The sequence below is a fragment of the Aythya marila genome (assembly GCF_965140915.1).
Source record: "Aythya marila genome assembly, chromosome: 6".
Classification (NCBI taxonomy): domain Eukaryota; kingdom Metazoa; phylum Chordata; class Aves; order Anseriformes; family Anatidae; genus Aythya; species Aythya marila.
In genome coordinates, this window is record NC_139047.1 from 9,750,778 (window position 1) to 9,774,342 (window position 23,565).

The window sequence follows — 23,565 nt, forward strand, 5'->3', positions numbered from 1 at the left end:
GGCAACATCAGCAATAAGATCCTATATCCCCAAGCTACTCTATTTCCACAGAAATTTGCACAAAGATAATTCCCCTCACTTTGAATATGGAATTTCTTCCCTGAGATATGAATATTCTACTCAGAAGGAAAAAAAAATCAGGTATCATCTTTGATGCAGAGTATTTCCAGCTTGCTGTCTTAAAGATCAACAACTCTAAGATGTATTGCATCTTAAAATGAGTTTGATGGCTTTTTGAACACCGGATATACACCACACATTGGTTAACCCCTTAAGAATTTTTCAGAATAAAAATCTGAAGTACTCTTACGACATTCAAACTTCTTTACTACAATACTGATGCAACTACAGCCAAAGGAAAATCTCCCGTATAAAACGGAGTTGTAATATAATAATGTACACAAACAAGTGAATACAACTGCACCAGCATGCAAGAAGATGTGCACCAGCTCTTGCATCATGTCTTCTGAAGCACAAGTTACATACATCATTCACCATCAGGATCCAGAAATAGCACAATATTCTTGTATTTTAAAGAAAAAACCTTCTCAAAACAAACCGGATAACATGCCTCAAAATCCATCTCAGAAACACTAATTCCTATTAGAAATACAGTACCTTTTGCCTTAAATCTGCTGCTTTAAGGGTTAATCTTATTGTTCCTAAGACTGTTAATGAACTCAGGTGAAATAATCCCCTATCAAAATGATCTCACTAAGTCCAAAACTAGATATAAAGTCATATATTCTATAGTAAAGGCTAAATTCTTCACTTGTTTTTGTGGCATTTATGTACATGCAATTGTCAAAATCTCTACTCCACAGCAGAAGCATCATAGAGCTTTTTACATAAATCTCACAAAACACATAAGCCCCCCCACCTTCACACTTTAATCATTTGCTAACAGTTACAATAAGGTTGTATTAAAAATTTAAACTGCCCTACTTAATGTAATTTACCTTCAAAGGTCCATTTCCAGAGAATGAATTTGAATGATATAAATGTCGAACACTTGATCAGATTTATTGCACTGAAGAATATTTCTCTTGATACAGATCTGACGAGTGAAGGCTAATGACTTCAGTTTTATTACTTTCTAAGCACTTAATGGGAAAATTTAGACATTTTCACAAGACTAAGCTTCAGCAAGAATGGTACATTTACAAAATGACAGCACAGGAGACAGCTACGCCATCTCTTTAGAGATGACCAGTTCAACAGCATTATTAATAGAGAGAGAAATGGGAAGGATTTATCCAGGCAATTCTGTGCACAACAGCCGGAGCTGTGCACCCCTCTGCTATCCGGAGAGGGGAATGATGTGCCTGAAACATTGACTACGGCCACATCCCTGTACTGAACTGCAGCCAAAATGCACCATCCCCTAGGAGACACGTTTGGGAAGTGACAGCTGAATTCATACCCAGATTGTAAAATTAGGAACCAAATGAGACTCCTGTACGTACAAATTAGTTCCTACAGACAGCTACACAACAGTTATTTAAGCACGAGAAAATTATTACAACAAGAGACCGAATTACCAGCCTCCCAGCTCTCTGTTACAACCAGGTTTTCCATAACCATGGCAAGTACTTTCAAAATACTACAACCATGAAAAGTACTTTCAAAATACTACAAAGCAAATGGTTTTACTTGTCCAAGAATATATTTTAAATTATTTTTTAAACTGAAAGACAGCTGGGAGTCCTCAGGTTTCAATTAACATCTAGATCCTTATCCAATCAATCACCAAGTGCTATAAATTTCCTATATTTCTCATTAGTTACACTATTGAACAGCTTAAATATAAATATACCTTTCCATAAGACTGTAAATTATGATGCCTAAGACACAAGCAACGGTACCAGCCATCAGAAGAGGCATAAATGATGAGAGCAAGTCAATTGTATACATGCTGAACTGAAGCTGATTTACTCCTCAATTATCATTATTTTTCTGATACATACAAAAGCATCACCAACAGAAGCCTCACTAGCATGCTACATCTCTTGGAGCTTGTATATATGACTTGAAACCAGTAATGACCTGTCTTTACTGATATTAACAAGTTTTATGCACAAAATCCAATTTTCTATGGAAAAAAATATTTCTTCAGCATCTGCCAATAACATTCCTTCATTAACTGCAGATAGGCAAGGGGGTTGGTAGTAGTTTTTTTTTTTTAAGCTCTAAATTCAGAATGGTTTTTGTGATGCTGAAAACCAATTTCAGCCTTTTCAAAGGGCACGCACATAGCAGGGCAGCCCAGAAAGTACCGAACAAAGCAGCACCTCGGGAGCCCAGAAATCTTGGGGTCTGCTATACTGACACTGCAAAGAACGTGTTGGCTTTTGTGGCTGTGTGTCAGCCTTACAATGATTTCTCCTTCCATCCTGAGCCCATGACAAAGTGACTAAAAGCTCTCCCCGGTGATTAGCAGGACTCTGCCCCGCGAGGTGCACTGCCTCCCTCACAGCCCACACCACGCCAGCTGGCAGAAGCTCACATCTCAGCTCTGTTGTCTTCCTCAGGAGAGGCTCTACTGGAAATGAAGGCTTCAGTCATGCACGTGTGTAGGGCACAACATGAATTTACCTTGGAGAGAAGCCTATAAACAATTGGGATGATGAAAGGACAATGCACGTGACACATGACTAAAGCATGCTCAGAAAACCTGCCTTCTCTTTATCTGTGTAAAAATTTCTTATGAAGTCAATTCAAGGCTTTAAAAGCTCGAGGAAACTTCCACTCAACAGCTATAAGCTAACATATATAGAAACGAAAAAAAAAATCCACACCAAAGAAAAGCAAGGACCTGCAAGTTAAGGGCCAAAGGAACACAGCATGGCTACAATGAACAGAGTCTGGCCGTGCTCCTTTGGGCACTCTCACACATTCTTGGAAAGTTTTTTACCAGGCATCCTATGAGAAGTCTGAGTGACAACCCAAGAAATAACTAAGGGAAAGACACAAGAGACCTTGACAGAAGTGAAAAACGTTCATTTTTGAAACACACTTTTAATACTGCGACATCCCAAGAATCCAGGTGTCACTACTGAACAGGACAACAAACTTGCAGGGGATGTGGGATGCCCAGGTGGCTACAGCTATCCTAGCACAATCCTGCATCCCAATGAAGTTTATATCTCCAAATTCCCTTGTCTTGGTGGGTCTGACCATCCACCCGCGGTGTCAGTGCATGGCAGCAAATAACGCTGCTCGTTAAGCAGCTCGCTCTGTAAGACTGCTCAGCACGCAGACTAATGCCATCTTAATTAAAAACAGAAATGAGTAGCTTACAGATATAAAACTGTACATTTAATGCCAACAAACGTTACATCACAAGAGTGGTGCTAATGTTGAGGTTTAACTGTTAAGGGGGAATTCCACCTTTAATGCTCACAAGTTTCCTCCTGCAACAGCAGGGACTTAGCATTGCAAGCAGCCTTGTCAAATCAAAAGCTAATTTCCAAGTTAAATTTATAGGCAAGCAGTTTGAGGATTCTCTGCTTTACGCAGAATGGGGAAAAAAACGGCTTTAACAATCCCGCAGCAGAGCTGGAGCTTCCTGGCATAGGAAGGAATTCAGAGGGAGCGATGCCCACAATCATCCTGGCTCACTCCACATGCGCCACCTCCATCCCTTCTTTCAGGCTTCTGCATTCTGCATACACCCGTGCTAATCCCACAGAAGCAAACGGCCTCAATAGGATTTGCATATGCATACGGATTAGTTGAAAGGGAATGATTTGCAATGCATTTCGGAAATCGCTTTAGAAGAACAATCCATGCTAATAATAAACTTTGAAGTTTAAAACGTGTTTGTTACACAACAGAAAACATGACAAAAGGATGATGTTTATTACACAAGTTGGAAGTGTTTGATAGCTCAGACAAAACCATCCCTTTATCGTAAGAGGAAAAGAATGCCATTCACTTCTACACATTACAAAATACACTACAAATACACCCTGGAATAGAGAGAAATTACGGAAACTACGAGTCATATTAATGTAATATCAGGAATTTGGCAGAGCTTTTTGCTTGTTTTACAACCCAGATCGAAGAGCTTCAGTATGTTGTATGCTGTAAGTAACAAATATGTCAAAGCAATAATAATAATTGGCAAACTCAACAGATGGCCAGGAATCCCAAGGCCTGATACACCAGAAGTGGAGCATACCAGGGCTGCTGCTCAAGGGAAAGCGGTGTGTTCTTCAGGAGACTCCCCAGGCCTGGCATTGCCTGCTGCCTTTATTCTGGAAGCAGGCACTTTCTGCCAGCAAAACAGAGATTTTATTTCCAGGTGTCCTGGAAGGCTCTGGTGATGCTCTGAGCAGGCCGGTGTTATTCTCCAAGTCAGTTTTAGAGCAAAGGGCAGAGGGGAGGTGTTTTTCCCTGCATCTGTCTTGAGACGAGACACGTGGCATGGTAGGTCTTATCCCTTAATTCATCAGTACTTTGCTAGCAAAGTCACTTTGTGCTAACGAATCCAAAGCTAAATCCACAACAGACTTAAAACCAATGCCCAAGGCACAGCATGCTGGCAATAATTAAAGAGATCAGATTTTAGAAGTTTCACGCTGCCCTCTGCATTTCAGAAGTTGTTGGGCAAGCTGTAAGGAACACATGTTGTAAGACAGCAGATGACAAATCTTAAGATTTGTCAATAAAAATCTAATTTCAAAACATTTTTCAAAATCAAGAAAAACAGGTTAAGTGACGATATCCTAACATAGAGCATACCAGTATGCAGTAAGAACAGCAGGAGCTACTACCAGGGCAGGCTATACCCCCAACACACAGCAAATGAGTCGCAGTTTAGACAGGCCTCCTGACAACCTGAAAAGACACCTGTCTTATTTTTGTTGGTTTCCCTTTTTTCCCCTCTATTGGGACTCTGCAGGATGCAAGACAATTTAGCAGCAGTTTTATTTTCCCCAGGTACTAAACACAACAGCAACACAAATGTCTAATGCAGACTGTAGAACAGCAAAGCAGAAACAGATTAGACCTGAAAATATAAGCAAAAAACCTGGCAGTGTATTTCAGCATTATACTAAAAGTGCAACGCACTCAGAGAGGCTTATAGCTACAATACCCTGCATTTCAAAAAAGCACTAGTTGATTGCTATCAGATTAGAAGTGATACTTGATATTAAAAAGTGAGAGCAGACGCTGTCGTTTCTTCAGATACATTTACAGAACTGCCACAACCTGCAGCTCTGCAGACAGACCCACCACATGCCTTCAGATCAGCGCACACATCCACATCACACTTAGCTAAAATCTCATCTATGGCTCAAGTACTGACATTACTGACACATACACATTTAAAAGCAATTTTTAAACGCTTGATGGAGGACAAGCTAATACATTGGGATAATAACAGAAATCACAATTTATTCATCGCACTGACTGCATAAGCAAAGAAGGGACAACACACAAAACCAAGATACCAAAGTCTTAAATATTCAACTGTAGAAAATGCAGAGAATTCATCAGGAACTTTCTAGCTTTCTCCCTCTTCTAGAGCTTGCATTTGCATTAGTTTTTGGCGTTAATGGAAAACAACCTTTACCTGTTTGCAAGACACTTCATGAACCTGCTTAGGACATGTTGTAACTCCAAACGCACGTGAACCTATAAAACATGCTGCTTACGCCTCTCAAGCTCAGGTCCATTGCCAATAAAAAGCAACCAACCACCAAACGACCATCGTGCTTCCTTCCCCAGAATTTCTTTTCACATTTGCATCCAAGTACATAAACCTAATGGACCAATCCTGAATCTTCAGTAATATAAACCATATTCTTTTGTATTTTAATGAAATGTATCAACATCGTTTCCATTCAGTGAAGAAGTATCATGGATGAACTAGGACCTTAATTTATTCTACTCCTCAGAAAACACAGCAGCTGTCACCTACTGCATAACTATCTCATCACCATGCACTCTACATTTCAAGTAGCATGCCTACTGCATACTTCATATTAACTATTAGAAAACGCTGTAAAACTAACTATAAAAGTAGGCATATGAGAAGTTCTTAAGGTACTGTTTTCTACATATAGCCTAGCGAATGACACACCTACTGTAACAACTAAAAACTGAACCTCTCTGGAACTTTATTAGCACTACAGCATTCAGCTCCTCTGTACATGTCACTTCTTAAGTGACGTACCCAGAACTATACCTCCTGATCCCACTGTTCAGTTCCAAGAAAAATGGATGCAGTTGTGTCATTGGGAGATCCTTCTCTCTTCTCCACTCACTTTTGAATCCTAGGGTAGACTTGAAGAAACCTGACGGAGCACTAAGAGCTTCAAAGTCCCTGCAACTCTCATGCAGCTATACCACTAGGCAAAGGACATGTAAAGGTCCGAACAGTGGCTGTAACATCAGGTAATTAGTAAGCAAGACAGACACAATATGCATAGAAGTGACCTTTACATCCCCAAGAAATCAGACAAAAGAAAAGTTTGAACTCTAATTCATAAAAAAACCTGAGTATCAGTCAATCAGGAATTATAAATCCATAGAAAAGGGGGGTTCCAGTATTTTCTTACCCAACTCACACCAATATTTGTCATTTTCTAGTCCAATCCAGTCTGCAGTGCTGTTTCAAGAACGAAGAGTTCTTCACTCTTCTGCTATTCTCTGCAGGAAGTTGAGGAATTTGTACAGCTCATTTCAAGGCTTTCTATATGACACTGACTTCAGATATACTGAAAAATTTCCTCCTACCAACTACCGTGGGACCCTCCCATAACAATGCCAAATCTGATTTATGATACCACCGTATCAGAACTGACAGTGAAGGTCCCACCTGTGGGCATGGGTCTGAGAGGTCATATGGAAATTGGTAAGTGTTGGGAGAGATCTACACAGAGATAAATGCAGCCACTACAAAACCACTGATCAAGTGAAATTCCTCTTTCCAGAACCATACAAACCACATCTTCGCAGTTACTGATGGTGCCTAAGAGTTATGGACAGTCTGGAGTAAGGGCAAAATTCAATATTAAAATAACAGCAAGTTCAGAATAAAATATGCATGCAGAAACGGAGTTTGAAAAACAAGTCGTAGCAAACTTTTTCCTGTTGACTTTCTGTACTAAGTACTTTGACTCAGTTATACATAGCTGATTACAGTCTGTAAATACAGTTTATAAAATATAAAATATATTATCACCTATTTAAAATTTGCTATATTTTCCAAAGCGATGCAAAATAGGAAAAAAAAGAACAAAACATAAAGGTTTATCTTCAAATACATTACTACTGCCTCTATGTTCAGTTCCCATATGATCCTGAAGACAAACTAACCAGAAGAGGCACATCCCTGAACAAGTGAAGGATCTTGGAAAGAGCTGCTCCACAATGAATTTAGTTCGTTGAACCCTGAAGACCTCCTTTCATGCAGGATTAAATTTTCTTTATTTATTGATTTTAATAAGCAAGCATTGTATTTTCTCCCCATTCTTTTGAGGATTGGGTGTGTGAGAGAGCAGCGGGGAGGACTTTATCTGTCCAGCAGTGTGAAACCAGCACACCTTGACGATTTTTGCAGAGATACCGCATCACCTGGTGTTTAGGGCAGGTGATGGTGCTGGCATCCCTATGGAAACCACCGCTCCTGGAAGGATGTGAGGAGCCCTCGGTTAAACCACTGCATGGCGAGGGGCACTCAGCTCAGAAGGCACAAGTACTGAGCACAAATGTTTAGCCTAGTTCCGGATATAAGTCTCAAGAATTCCACATCAACCAACAGCAGCTCACTCTTCCCATGTTTTATTTATACTAAAATTCAATATTCGAGTGCTAATTTTGATTTTATTTATATGCCAGTGAGTTCTTAAAACATATGAGGTCAGAGTTTTTATTGCTACAGGGAAAGCCATGGTACTAAGGACAAAAAATTGTCCCTTTTGTTGCTCCTCCTCAAGAAAACTCAGAAAATAAAAATAGCTGGACCTCAAAAAACACAGATTTGTTTCCCAGTATTGTTGCAGCATGAGGAAAAAAAAAAAAAAAAATCAAAGTTTTATCAGGCTGATAGAGTCCATCTTTGACAAGTCTAACTAATGAGTAATCAGAGCCGCTTGTCACTTCTGATGCCGTGCCGCAGCCATAAGCACTCCGCAGAAAGGTCACAGCTGTACGCTGCTGAAATCAGAGTAATTACAGGAGCCAGAGGACCTGCTCTCGAGCTCCGCATGGCACTTCGGCTGCACACAGCTCCAGCCTCCGACTTCGGCACTGAAGAACCCTTAGGGCCATATCTAGTGCGAGAGTCAATACTGCCTCTCCCTAAAAATCTGTCAGCGTGATAGGAGTAAGACTTTATTTACTTCCCATTAGACTGATTAACATTTCTTAATGAAAATACATCTACAAAAACTGACTCGTTAATACTGATGACAAGTGACAGCCATTCCCTGCAATCCAGGCCTACAAGGATTAATTTGTCATCTTCTATCCTCTAATGGACAGTTTGTTTTTTAAGGTACCCCTTTTAGACACAGTTCAACAAAACACTGGAAATATTATTTGGTTTTGAACATAAAATATTCCCCAAAAAGGATTTGGAAATAAATATCTGATAAACATTTATAAACTTACACTCCCTAATACAAGATTAGCTCAATTTTGCAAAGAAAACCTGCAAAAAACCTGCGACAGCACAACAATGGAGCTAAAGGTCCAAATTGTGAGGCAGCACCGACCTGCTCCATCCGCACTGACATAACGTACCTAATTCCTGCCCCAATATCCTGGGATTTATTGCTATTTTGTGCGTTAAAATTTGTGTTACAGCTATCTGTACAAGGTAAAGCGTCCCAAATCTGTGTTTTATACCCCAGGTATAGAGGATGTATATATACCCTATATCCTATTGCACGTACAACACAACTGGCAATTTGAACTTTCACCTTCTCCCTTGTTTAGGGCACATGCCAAACACCAAAAAACAAATCCCATCCCAAACAAATTAATTTTTCATTAAGACGTGACAGCAGCAATGCCATCCTCAGTATCTGAGACGGGTACATAGCATCAAAAAGCTTCCATCAAGTCTCCCTTCACAGGATCTAATCCATCTGCCAACACCTTAACAATGAGGCTCTGAACACCAACATCACAAAATCCCGTCCCAGCAAGACTCATAAGTAACACAGACACAAAATTCTGTTTTTTTCCCCACAAAATACATTGCTACAACCTATGCAAGTGGGTCAGACCTCAAGCCCTTAAGACTGGCTTCAGAACCATCCCCTCCAATTAAGAACCAGACTCAGCACTGAGTTGAAATCAGATTCAAACCCTTTTTCTCATACCCAGCAATAAAAGTTGCACTGATGGTGAAAGTTTCTCTTATAAATATTTGAACATTTCTTTTTCCTTTGTGATTTAAGAGTTGCATAGCACACAGTTAAATGGGTCAAAAATTTGAACTCAAACTAGGGAGAAACGTGCAATTATGAATACATCATGAACAAAAATAAAAGCAATCCTTATGCATTAATGGTACATCAAGCTAATTCAAGAAGGCTAAAATCATTAAAAAGGCATCCTGAGGCAGTACACAGTCATTACTATATTGCGCTGACAAGAAATATTAAAATAATCATTTCCAGTGTCATTGATAAAATTCATTTTGATAAGCAGGAAAACCCCTCTAATTCTTAACAATGAAATCTAAAGCTAGATCAAATACTAAATGGACTAATTTTCTCTTTAAAACCCAAACTCACCTGTCCAGCAATCCCCAGTTCCAAATATCAAGAGTAACTGATGTTTTATTAACCTGGATTTTTTTTTTCATTTAAGACTGAAATGCAGGGCCTGCTTGTGCAGATCCAACTTCAAACAGCATCAGAGATTAGACCCAAGTGGGACAACGCCGAGGGTTACAAACACCCCTCTGAAGTGTTCAACAAAACCTTGCTTCACTTTGGCAAACAAACTCTTACAGCAGATTGTCAAATTGTGTATCTGAATACTTACCACACTTCAGAATTTACAAGCTGTATCACAGCATCAAAGCAGTTTAATTTGTAGATTATTAGGACATAGGAAAATGAGCAAATCATAGTCTTTCGAGATGTGTATACAATGAACAACCCCACTGATAATTTTTGATTACAAATCTAGTTTTCAACTTCATCCAACTTTAAAGAACAACCAAATAAAAATATATAAAAGTACATTAATTATGCCTCAGCTTCCATGAAGTGTTTCTGCACACAAAAATAAAACTGCTCACATTACAAAAACATGAACCTACTTCGCTGCAATCAGTGAGCTTATCAAGCGTAAGGAAAGGAAGAATTGTAAACAATATATTGGGATTTATATAAAGAATGAAGTAATTTCATAATAATTATTCAAGTTGAAGTATTCTAACACTCAACAGGGGGAAAAAACAGGACCTGAGTTATAACTAACAGTTCAGTGCTTGCACAGATCAAAATTAGAAATTTGATTTCTAATCTGAGTACAATGAAGGTGTGTGTAAAATCACCTGTCACTGAAACTTCTAGTTTCTTCAGCAGAAAGGTAGGTCTACATCATATTAATGTATAAAAGGAAAAAAAAAAAAAAACACTAAATTTTTAGAAAAGCTTGTAAAACTGCACCTTTTGGAACAAAACTACTAATTGCTATGTTTAAGGAAAGCCTATCGGGACTAGGACTCGTAGCAGGGTTTTGGACACTGGAAGTTCACAGTTAGAGATTTAACACCACCCCGCTGGTAATTCAGACTTCCTGAAAAGCGGCTTTGGTTTTTGTTTTTTTTTTTTTTTTTTTTTTTTGGGGTTTTACATACTATAAATGTAAATCACAGCTGATGCAAATCATTACATGCAGCATTGGACTTGATGAAAACAGGAGTCATAGCATACAAAACAAGAGCACTGAAATTAACGGGAATTAACCAAAACCGACCTCTCCTGCTACATCCTCTACAACATCCACATTTAACATCCTCTATAACATCCATGTTTAACAAAAAAGTCCATGGCAATCAGTGTTACTCTTGGACAACACAGTGAGGCACCCTTACAGAACTACCAAAGCAGACACCCTGGAGCATTTCAATACCAAGCAAAAGCTACCCTAGAACACCATGGCAAGCGGCTAAATCCTAAACCTGAATTCCAAGAATGGATATCCACCTGGTTCGAAGCAAAGTCTAGAAACAATTCCAATACACAGAAATACACAGGAATAGTAGCTTCGTGTCTTGCATACTGTCATATTTGTGGGAAAAAAAAGTGGTCAACACCACTTTCTCCTTAGCAAAAAAAACAGCAAGAACCTGTCCTACATTATTTAATGTAACAGTTGGTCTGTACCCCTTTCATGTTCGCTGAAAAAATGCACTGATTTTGTCAAGGCTGCTAGCACTGACTCAGGGTTCCTTCAAATAATAAGAAATGCTCAGCAGTGTTGTCTTACTGGGTGAAGAGCTATCCATCCTTCCCTCATCTCTTCTCCTTCTTCATTGCTAGTATCTACATCAAGAAGTGCTGTGGCTTTAAAAAGAAAAGTTAACTATGGGTATGGGGTCAAAGTCAAGCAACCAGGCAGGTGTCTGGCTACCCTGCTAACGAGGCAGCCTGACAAATTTAGGATAAGGGGAGGAAGAGCTGCTCCAGTTGAACACTAGCTTCAGAGAGCAGAAGATGCTAAGCACACCCCAGCAAGGCATCAGGCTGGCTGCACACAGTCAGAACCACGAGGAACCGAAAACTTTTTGTAACTGCCTGCTAGCAAGATCAACTCACACATCGATGTAGGCAGTTTGACAGAATTACTTCAGGTGTGTTCTGTTCTGTACATTTTATATTTGCCTATCAACATACAAAGAAGTTGAAATAAAATCAGTGTGTGTGTGTAAATCTAGTGTATATTTCATGATGTTAGCTTGTATTTCATACTGAATAAAAATGCGAAGTTATTCTCACTAAGTCACAGGCTCTCACAGCATGAACGATCATTCAAGCAAAGGTGACAGAGCCATGGGTCACCCCCAGCTGTAGTTGGTGCCCCAGTGACAGCCCTCCCTATGACACAGTCTGTATCCCAGGAAGTCAGCCTGCTGATGTACAGGACAAGGATCTCTCACGTTCTGACAGGTTTCCTTTTACTAAAGGAAAGGCAACTTGAAAACTGTCCCCAAATTTCTGCCTTTCTATCCCTTGCCTTTCAAAAGGTCTGCAGTTTTGTAGACTACACAATCCCTCTGAATCAACCACTAAAAAAAAAATTAAGCCTACATTCAACCTGAACAACCCAGAGTTGCATAGACCAAGAGTCATTTAATCAATTCCTCCCTATTAACAACTTGTACTGCTCATTCCCACCCTCTCATTTAATGGGGTTAAGAAGCTCCTTTGCTTCTTGCTGAAAAAAACAGCAAAAATTACCAGGAATTGGATTTGGTCCCAGACGTGTCTGGCAACTGTAACACATTTGTACAGAAGCATTCCTAATTCCATTAGTTGGTAAACATTAAGTAGTTGGTTGACCACCATGTAGGTAAAACAGAATTTGAAATTTCTTGAGCACATTTATCAATTCTTTCTGCTTACTCCTGAAATTCAGTAGAGATAAATAAGCTTCCTGGAAGCTTATGAGTTTATCACACTATCTTTTTGCGAAGAGATTTCTCTCTCAAAAGCTCCTTGAAAAAATAGACTGTACACCAACACTTAGAATATATAATTATAAATCTAACTATAGCTTGCACTCAAAAATAAACGTACTAACAAAAACCCTAAATGGTTGTTTGAAACTCATTCAATACAGAAAATGCAGGCAGTGAAAACAGTAATTTCTGCAACTAGTTCAATAGAAAACATTGAGAAAATTACAAATATAAAGCTTTAAACAGTTTTCTGAGATACTTCCAACAGGCTGGCTGAGCATACCCTCGTTTGGAATCAAGCACAGTGCAGCATATGTCAGTGTTTTCCATCTGAAAATTAGAACGCTTGGCTTTTTTTTTTTTTTTTTTAAGCCACCTTTGCAGATACACAGATCTTTGCACTGATACACGCTGATGCGACACCATCTCATGACAATTAACAGTGCAGGTCTTTGCAACAAAAAGCAGACAACAACAAAACAAAATCCAACAGAAGTCAAGACTTTTGAGCAGTAGTTCAATGTAATGAAGGTTTCTAAATGCAGAACTGTCATATTCAGATACTACACACCCATCACTAGAACAGAAGGTAACAAAATCCCAAGACACGTGGCTAAATTTCCACTAGAGGGTGCACAAAGTCCATTTCATGTACCAAGGATTAAGTTCAGCGTGGCTTCTCCAGCCTCAAAAGTTCTTCCAAGAGGTTAACTCTCCAAAATAGTTACAAATAATCAAAACAAGGCTTCTGTTACTCATTTTTTAATATGGTACACAATGATCACTAATACCTCCTACAAGGCAAACTAGAACATTGCTGTTATTCATGTTTTAAATCGTCCATCAGCAGACAAATTTACTTCTAAACACCTACAAAACAGCCAGCTTTAAACACTCCATGAATGCCACAAGTTACTTCTCATGACTATTCCATTCCTACCAATTGTCTCGGTTTATTCCCGATTTCTCAAATGCGAAAGACAATTTTAAACTACTTGGCACAAACACTCTCTCAGCATCTCCACAATCACTAAATCAAAACAAAGTAAACTTTATTAATATAAAGCAAGCACAAAGGAAAATAAAAAAATAAAGACTAAAAGTAGCTTAAGATGCCAAAAACTAAAGGTGGTAGGTAGCAGACAGCACAACACTGTGCACGTGCCATGTTAAGCATAATAAGGCTTCTAATTATCTTAAGGTATTATAAAAAATGAATAAATCCCTAGAAACAAATATTTTCTTTACCTAATCATTAACAAATACTTGAAAAATGGGAACACACCAGACATGTCAGACATCAGTGGCTATTTAAAAAACAAGTACAGTACTATGTGATATGCTGGATGAAGAAAAAATAATCTTTACCATCTTGAAAGACTCTCTCCACGTTGAGGCCGTACGTAGCACAGGTTTCATAGTAAGTGCATCTCTTGAGATCATTTGATAGCTTCCTTGCTCTGGCATCATCTATGACACGTGGGTTACTGGAACTTATAGCATCTACAGCAACAGAGGTAAAATATATTTACATACAGATTTAAACATAATTTGAAAACAACATCTTAGAATTACCAATACCCAAACAATGAATTTAAGTACAAAACATGTGACTTTTAGAATTCTTAGAAAAAAAGAGGACTTAACTCCAAATTTCATACTTCAAAAAAATCAATTTATATCTTAAAATACTAAAAATCAACAGCACACTGATTCATTCTAAAAAGCTAGGAAAAATGTTTTAAGTTACTGTAATATATATATTTCGATCACCAGCTCAAATAAAATCCATAATCTTACAAAAAAGAACATTAGCTCTGAAGTAAAGCATACTCAGAAAAAACAAGTGGCTAATAATTATAAACGTGTCAAATGATTTTTAAGCCTCCTATAAATATCAGCAGTGGCTCACAGGTAACATTCACCTGTAGCATGAAGCATGAAACATCTCATGTTTGTAAGAACAGAACACTTGCAGTAACAAAACAATGAAATGCAGTGAATAAATAGTACCATGCATTACTGTGACACCCAGAAAGAGCTTTGCACAAGATACCATTTTCTAAAGAACAAAAACACAACAAGAAATACTAAGACAGCTGGGGAAATAAAATTAAAGATGGCAGATAAGAAATAACACCACTGTATGAAATTGCTAATAAAGCTTTGCTAAAAATCTGAAATCCAATTCTTGTCTGCGCTCCTCAGCATAACTCAACGTAACGATGCTTTTTTGGTTTTTTTTGGGTCGATTCCTTCCCAGTGAGCAAGGTTATTTCTCTCTGCACTTTACACTTAGCCATTGTGAGCCAGCAGCCAGCACAGCTGAGCTGGGAGCACAGGACTCCTCTTACCTAAACCTACCCCTGCACATGCCCACCACACACACCTCCGCCTAAGCAGTCACTAACCAGGTTAACATGAAACTGGGGTTGTCCACATATTCACGTTCTGCTGCTGACCTGACTTTCAAGTCACGGCCAAGACTGGATCCAGTAAACTCTTTGTAAATGGCTTTGAATGAGTCTCAAACCTTGATTTAAACATATTGATGAAATAGTGTGCACATACTGCAAAGCTAGTAATAAAACAGTAATTCATTTTTCAGAGCTAAATGACAATACTTTCAACCTCTCTGCAAGAGCTATGTTTTAGGTGTGCTTTTCAACCACAGTTTCTAGTTTGTTTATCCATAGGAGCTGAAAAAAAAATGTACCAGGAAAAAAAAAAACACGCTAAGGAGAAATCTCTTCACTACTACCCTCCATCGTAGCAAAGAACTCTATAAGGGTTATACTTCACTATTTACAGAGTGATAGCACTATGATCAAATCTTCAAAAGCAACTTTTTTTTCCCTCCCAGGAATATCATAGTAGTTAATTAGCACTGGCAAAAAAAGCTGCAAGGAGCCACAAAAGTACAGCCCAATCTACAAAGCTCTGCAGCTACCACCTGGCCACCACAACAGGCACTGATTTCAGTATTTAGAGGTGCTCAGGATGTTTTTCTAAAATCTGCTGTTTTCCACAGTGGCAACCGTTTTCAGGACAAAACAGCCTCACTTTGTCGTGAAGTCAGCGACTGCTGCAATGCTATAGCTGAGGCTCAGATCTGAGCATGATAAGACCACTGGTGTTACTGCTCTATGCACAGGATCTGATTTATTAATAAAAGCAGAGCTGTTGATCTAGAAAGCTAACCGCAGACTTCTTTTTTTAAGCAGCAGAGGGCGCTGACAACATGTAACCAGAATTGAAGTGATAAACACCGCCATGGCTTCAAGAAGTTCAACTTGCAAAGCAAAGGCAGCGCTGCAGGTAGGAATGCGCCTCCAGGGCAGAGCACCTCCACTCCCCCTCACTTCCCAGGGGAGATGGCAGGACACACACCTCTGTAAGCACCGGGCAGCTGCTGATGTCTGAGAAAAGCTTTCATTTCCCAGATTGTTTCAAGAATACTGCTGTATCTATCAAGCTGGGTGTCAAACAGGTAAATTTTGTAACAAAACAGCACAGTTTGACAGCTGCTGTAGCCAAAAGGCACTTTTTTTTTTTTTCTGCTGATGCTTATTCCAAAAACTAGTAGTATTTCTGTCTTTAGTCACATATTAACAATTCCCTTTGCATCAATGTTGCAACAGAAAATGAGCTTTACAAAACAAATTCCTTTCTGGTACTAACTGGAAGGAGATGAGAGCACAGTCCAGCGACAAAAATGCATAAAACTATCTCAGTGAAGCATTTCCCCCTCCCATTTTTCTGGAGTTTCAAGTGGACTGTGTGGCCCTGCAGAGCAGTTCGTTTCTGCTTTTGGCTCTAATTTCTGCTATCCTAAGACTTTTGTTGTACCTACTTCCCTTTTCATGTTTCTATCATCTGTTTCCGCCCTGAAGCCCCGTCGCTGTTCTTCCTCCTGTGCTCCCCACACTTCCCCCTGCTTCCTGTGGCACAGGGCTGGTGTCGCAGCTCTGCGGGCTGGAGGCAAATCCCTCTCCCTCTGACCACAGGACAACAACCACAACCAAAGAGAACAATCAAAAGCAGCAGCAGCACTAAAATCTGTGGTGTACACTGAGATGCCCACAGTCAAATCATAGAAAGGTTTGGGTTGGAAGGGCCCTTAAAGCCCATCTTGTTCTAACTCCCTGCCATGGCAGGGACACCACCCACCAGATCAGGTTGGCCAAGGCCTCATCTAACCTGGCCTTGAGCACCTCCAGGGACGGGGCACCCACAGCTTCTCTGGGCAGCCTGGGACAGGGCTTCACCACCCAAATCCACAAGAGTAGCTCGTGACACTTGTTTTTTCCCCTCTAACTTTGCACAGGAACTTAGCAATATGCAGCAACCAGCACTTCAATGTAAAGGAACACAAACGTGTCTTAAACTGTACTTTCAAAACAGCAGGTCTCTAAAGTAAAGCATCTCTGCAGCAAGTCCTATTTGTTAGGAGTTATTCCAGGACACCTACATGACTAGGCACAGGGAAGCCTCAACTCTTCTGCCTCTGTTCCAGCCCAAACACACAGCAAACCATCCTCAGTGCAGAACGCTACTGCACCATGAAGCTGATGCCACGGTCAAGCAAGGCGGAGAGTATGAACCAGGCAGCTCAGACACAGAAGAAACAAATGGTACCAGGAGCTTTCCCTAACTAGATTTCTTCTTCTAATAGTTTAAGCCAGTTGCTGCTTCAGAGTGTGTTTTGGAAAAAAAGCAATTGGGGTGTTTTGTCTCAGGTGACAAAAGGCTGCATTCCCATTTTGTGGAAGGTTTTCAATCTCTGATCTGTCTGCCTCCTAGGAATGCTACAGCACTGACCACTTTCAGACTGCTAATGTTGTGCAAACTGGTTCATCTTCACAATTTACACAAGTGATTCACCTGTCCAAATTCAGTGTTAGCATCTGTCTGATGGCCAAGAAAGCGAGCATGACAGGCAAACACTGAATATATATTTACTTTTAAATCTAATGAGAGAAAAACAGCTATTTACTAGCTTCTGGAAGACACTAGAGTGCCTTGGAAATCTAATTCTCAGATGGCCATGGAAGAAGCCAGATCAAATTACGCATATTTTAAATGGCTTTTGTGCACTGTCACATATTTCATCATTTTTGGCTGAGTACCACAGTACAACCATTTTAAATCATGACAGAAACCAATTCTAAATCACCATTGCTAATGCCCTACACGCTTTCAGCATCCCTAGGGCTCTGCGTGGACATTCGTCTCCCATTTTAAACCAGTCCTTGCAATGCCAAGACCCTCTGCCAAGCCAGCTGAGGAAACCTAGGAAATCACCTTGCTGATAGGGAAGGACAGGACATGGCATTGCCAGCTTGGAACAGTCTGTACAGCCACAAAAGGACACTCTGAGGAAATGTTGTGGTCAAGATTGCACTTACCCTGAGTTCCCACTAGTACCATTGGAATTTCACTAGTGTTGCGATAGTTAGCCATACGGCTGTAGTAGTGGTAAACGGTCTGGAAGCTGACTTCATCTTCCAAACTGAAGACAAATATAACAGCATCCACCCACATGGCAAACTGCGGAATAAAAATGGAAAAGGCAGACTGAGCGCAAAGCAATACAGAGGAAAAAAGAAAAACATTCTTATCTGACATACAGGGAAATAGGCAACATACATCAGGGAAGCTTTGTTAGTGACAATAACCAGGTCTTAAAAAAAGTGGTGTATTATTTATAAAATGATGAATCAACATTTATCACTGTGCAAGGCAGTATCTGGGATAAGCAAAGGTTTTTCCCTCACACTCAAAACTGTCTTTCTCCTTCATTGGTATATGATATTGTAAGCCCAACTGCTATCAGTGCACACTGATTTTGATTCATAGAAAGAGGATGCCACAGCCTCAGATCTCTGTATTTGTGAATTATAAATGAAAAATACCTACCCTTAGTATTCGGATGCCTTATTTAGTGCATTATTTTCCCCACCCTGTGCTTTATGTGCTTGCATGCTGGTGTTTCTGTCAATGCCAGGACAAATATGGCTGTGGTTTTCCAAGCATTGAAAATAATTCTCACATCTCACTCAACGTCCAAAAACGTTAATTTCAAATTGTCTGTGAGTTTATAATTAGAACACTGGTTGGACAAACAGTACTGAATGTCTCATTCAGCTTCCAGTGTGAAAGCAAACTCTTCTCTCTTGGCATCAGTAATCCACTAAAAGACATGAGAGCGCACAGGCCAAGGCAGGGTGCTGTTCTAGTGACCATGCAAGTGAAGAAGACTTAGCTCACAAGTGAAACAACACAGTTTAAGCACATTTAACATAACAGTAAACGTATATAGCACATCAAAAAAGTTAAGCTTACCTCACTGCCTTTATTTTTCCCTAAGTGATTCCATTCCTACCCAAATTTAGACCAATGGAAACAAGTTTCAGCCATCCGGAACTCATGCTTGTTATTATATTACTATTACAACATGCCAGGTAGGTTAGGGACATGAACATACAGAGCTGCAAGCAGGTTGGTTTGAGAAACATTTTGGTACATTTTGCAGTTTTACATAACTAGCCTAGGTTTGTAAGCACTTACTTCAGCCCTACCAGCTCCTGCAGTTTTGTTTCTGCTCTGCTGACAGTAGTTCAGCTCTTTCTCATGGAGGTCGAGGTTCTACCCCAATTATCCACAAAAATATAGCATACTTTTGCAAAAAGCAGAGCCACGAGGCTGACATAACCAGCCCTTTCTGTATTATAAATGAATATTGAGGCGAACGTTTTTCTTTAGATTTTTGTTATAAATATTCATTAACCCAGAAATAAACTTTTTATTGTGGGAATTAATAAGCAGATTAAAGATATTTACTATACATGCAACTTGAAATTATGCCTACAACACAACAAAGAGAATTTACAAGTGAAATGTGTCTTCTGAAAAGCAAAACAGCACTAACACCTTAGGCCTTTCATTCTTTTTCTGAAGAACCATCTCAGCCACAGCAGTAATTAAACACCCCCAATTTACCTAGCGTGGATCAAAGGCAAAACAGTGCCTGATCATTAGTTTGCAGTTAGTTCAAATGAGCTCTGCAAAACCAATTCTTCAGGTACACAAATATTTAGATGGCTGTGTGTACCTTTATAATTGCAGTATTACCATTTTATTTTATTTTTTTTTATATGAGTGAATGCTCTCTAAGCTGTGAGGCCTGAGAACCGTTGTGTACTTCAGCCAAGTCATTCACAGACCAAAACAGAGAACTTCATTTAGGCTCATGCCTCACATGGCTGCAGATGTGTGAACCAGACTTCCTTCCAGGATGTCCCTTTTGGTCTCCGTTTCCCCTACCTCCTTTCTCTTCTCCTTTGCCCAGCCACCTTCCCTCATGCTCTCATCCTCCTGCAGCTAAGGAGCAACAGTGGAGCACTGAAACCCAAGCTGCCGCCGCTGGCATCGCTCCCACTCAGCTGTTTGGCAACAGCACAGCTCCTGCTGCTAATCCGCTACCGAACAGGCCAGTGCCTGAGAAACCTCGCTAGTGCCCACCTAAGAAGAGGTAGAGGGAAAACCAAGAGGATGCCTGAAGACAAGGACACTGCCCTGCAGCCAGGCTGGCACAACCTTCACAGGCTTAAGCAATAAGCAAATGCTTCACTTCACTTAAATAGCATAGCAGTGTTAGGCACACGAACCCAATTTTCTTCTGATGAGACTCCTATAGGATTAGGAGGTGGCAGTACACAGAAACCACATGGCAAACCCAAGAACCTCAACAGTGAGCTGCAAGTTGGAAGGTTGAGGCTTACAACGGCACAGGGAGGAAGACATGGAAGCAATAAGGAATGCAGATTCATACACAAGTATGACTGTCACTGTGCACACATCTACCTGATCTGTATTTTAAGAATTTAGAGATTCTAACTCAGAAGAAATCACAAGACTATAACATGCAATTTTGTGGTCACTGGAATCATAATGATTAGGCATTCAACGGAAGGTAGCCTATATCTATAAATATAATTTCATATTATACTCAAAATATGCAATATTTTATTTATTTATTTATTACCTGAGAGCATTTTACCAGCTGAAAGATAAGCAGACACAGAAAATAACAAAGCATAGCAAGTTCTCATAAAGAAAGGTTGAGGTACATTTACGAAAAATGAGTGGAAACTGATTTTAGCCCAATAAAGCTAGAAATGCAATGCTCACCTGTGCCTCTGGAGGGCCCCCTTCATCTCTAATCAGCAGCAGATAGCTTTGTCCATCAACTACTATCTCTTTCTTGAATCTCCCACCTGTTACACAAAGTAACTCATTACAGAAGTGGAAAAGTAAAACAAAACACAACATAGAAAAAGGCTTCGCTTGTGGAAAGAGTGCATCTAAGATCTTTCACAAATACATGAACTGCTGAATTGAATAAATTCAATTCCTATGCGTTAACATAGAAATCATTGAAGAAAGTTAAGTTGCATATTTTAAGAGTATTTTAAGAATAAGGCTAGTGGGGAAAAAAAGCCAAAACTTCATTGCAAACACTAATTCTCATGGTAGATGTACTTTGTTTTGATATATGCAGGTAAAAGATAGTTGTCTTTTTTTTATGTAATGATGAGAAATGCATCTCTACAAAGAGCAACTATGTCACAGTTGGATACAAAAAGATGTCTAATGTATATATTAGAACCACAATACTTTGCTGTAGGTCTTAGATTTTCCTCAAGAGAAGCCCAGTTCTTACAGCACACACGTAATGTTATGAAAATGGTACTTCTATAGTCACAAATCACAGTTAGGGGAAAATACCAGACACATGTTAGACAAAAAACTACAATGGTGGTACCTGTGTAGAGATGTGCTAAACTAACAGAGAATGATGTGCCCTAACTGGCAGGATGAATTAAAGATCTATTTTGGAGATCTAGATAAAAAGAGCAGAGCCACCCCCATTTTGTTCCTGGGCCTGTTACTGAAATGCAGAATACTGAGTGCTTAAGACAAACTGGCACTGAGCTCAAGGAACGAAACTGGGGCAGGGCAGGCAGCTGCACTGCTGCCTTCCCTCTGCACTGTCCTAATGGGGCCTTCAAGCATGACCCAAGGGCAGAATTGGGCTTACTTTCCTTTGGGGTTAAGTATGTTTCAGGCATCCTGCTGCTTCTCCTGACAGACTTTGGGCAATGACAAATCACGTTTAGGGGTTCTGGTGTGACTGAGCCTAAACCAGGATTAGCACAGCGTGGCCTGCTTCTGCATCTTGTTTGCATTCAGATCCCCCTCCGGGAACCAAGAGGGCTCTCATCTCACCAACCATGCCACAAAGGTCCTAAAGCCTCCACGGTGAACACTGTCCAGCCATCGCACATCTCCGCTTACAACTAAGACAAAACATATCTACTAACATAAAAATTATTTCCTCACCCCCATTTTTTTTTTTTTTTTTTTAATCAGGTCTATTTTCAGATTTGAACCCAATTCCCCAACTATGCTTGCTTTAAAACCTGCAATACTGTCACAATAAATGCATTTACACACTTGCAGGGTGACTGAACAGCTCTCACTTCTTCTACAAATTGGATCTTCAAGCAACCACGTCAGCACATACAGCCTAACCTGGATCCTCCAAGCAGTCACACAGAAATGATTAGCCTTAGAGGAAGGCACAGGCTTAGACCCACCTATCCCCCAGCCCATCAGAGTAAGCTTCAAGTCAAGATCACTCAACAGTTCAGCTATGTGCAGTATGTAAGCATGTTTAAACACATTTCAAGTTTAATAAAAGACACAAGAACGGTACTGTTTTATTTTCCTACATTCTCATTTTTTAAATCTACCCCGTAAAGAACAGCTCAGCAGTACCAAGCTTGCAACAATTAATAATGTCACATTTCTGACTGTTTAATTGCACAGAATGACGAGAGCACATATGGACAGGCTTTCATTATCTTCGTTAAAAAAATAATTCAATTTTGCCTTCCAAGATCAAGCAGCCGATAAACATATACCATTAGTGAACTTGAAAAGAATAATCAAAACCAAATATAAGACTTTGAAAAGAAACTAGCCTCAGCTCTCAGGATCTCAGTTTCAATTAACTACATCATTATTGCTCTGTTATCAATTAATGGTATATGCTTCATAAAGAAGAGTTAAATAAAATGAATTATTTAATACACAGCCCTCCAGAGGGACACTTTAAAGCTTTAAGTAACAATGGGAATGCAGCAGATGTGAGCAAAGAGTGAAAGTTCTGTATAATTACCATTTCCTGTTTCCTTTAATACTGAAAGTTTACCCAGCTAATTACAAAATACCATGAACACATTTAAGAATGACCTCATTATTCCCCTCGTCAATAGGATGCCTTTCAAATCTCACTGCATCTTCAAACACAGTCCTCAGAGGCATAAAGAAGTTACAGACAAGGTGAAATAGAAGGCTTAAGTAGAAAATTGAAAAAAAAATAATCCATAGACTTAGCATTAAAATGCATACGGATCACACATGAGCAATGATATGAAATTTGCTCGTGAGAGTCACTTCAGGGTCACTGCATTTTTATTCATTTATTTTAAGGGAGCAGCTTTGAGAAATGTACCATATTTAACAAACATACCTGTTCCTTGCCTTCTCCAAAAACACTGTGCTTGGAGCTCAGTGTGATAATTTATTTTTATTTCCAGCATGAAGTTCAAATCTTAACACACTGTACCATTTCAATAAGGTCTGTCTTGCTGGAAGAGCAGTACTGCAGTCAAGCAGCATACAGTGAACTTGAGTAGATTTAAGTGGCTTATTTCTCTGCCCTTAAACGCTGACTACACTCATCGTCTGGAATATGCATCAGTCTCATCTGTTCCTTGTATACCCCCATGATCTCATTTGAGTACATTTGTTTAGATTTAGATATTTCGTGATAGATA

The 23,565-nt window shown here is 39.6% G+C and overlaps 1 protein-coding gene across 7 annotated transcripts in view; it reads right to left on the bottom strand.

The window, feature by feature from the left end:
• AGAP1 (ArfGAP with GTPase domain, ankyrin repeat and PH domain 1) overlaps positions 1-23,565 on the bottom strand; it is a 354,680-nt gene that overhangs the window by 211,727 nt on the left and 119,388 nt on the right. For all 7 annotated transcript variants that reach the window (XM_082763868.1, XM_082763867.1, XM_082763866.1 and 4 more), the window contains 3 exons: positions 20,852-20,937; positions 18,067-18,208; positions 14,027-14,161 (listed from right to left, as the gene is read on the bottom strand). In XM_082763868.1, coding sequence (XP_082619994.1) covers positions 14,027-14,161; positions 18,067-18,208; positions 20,852-20,937 — 363 coding nt within the window. The remainder of the gene's footprint in view (positions 1-14,026; positions 14,162-18,066; positions 18,209-20,851; positions 20,938-23,565) is intronic.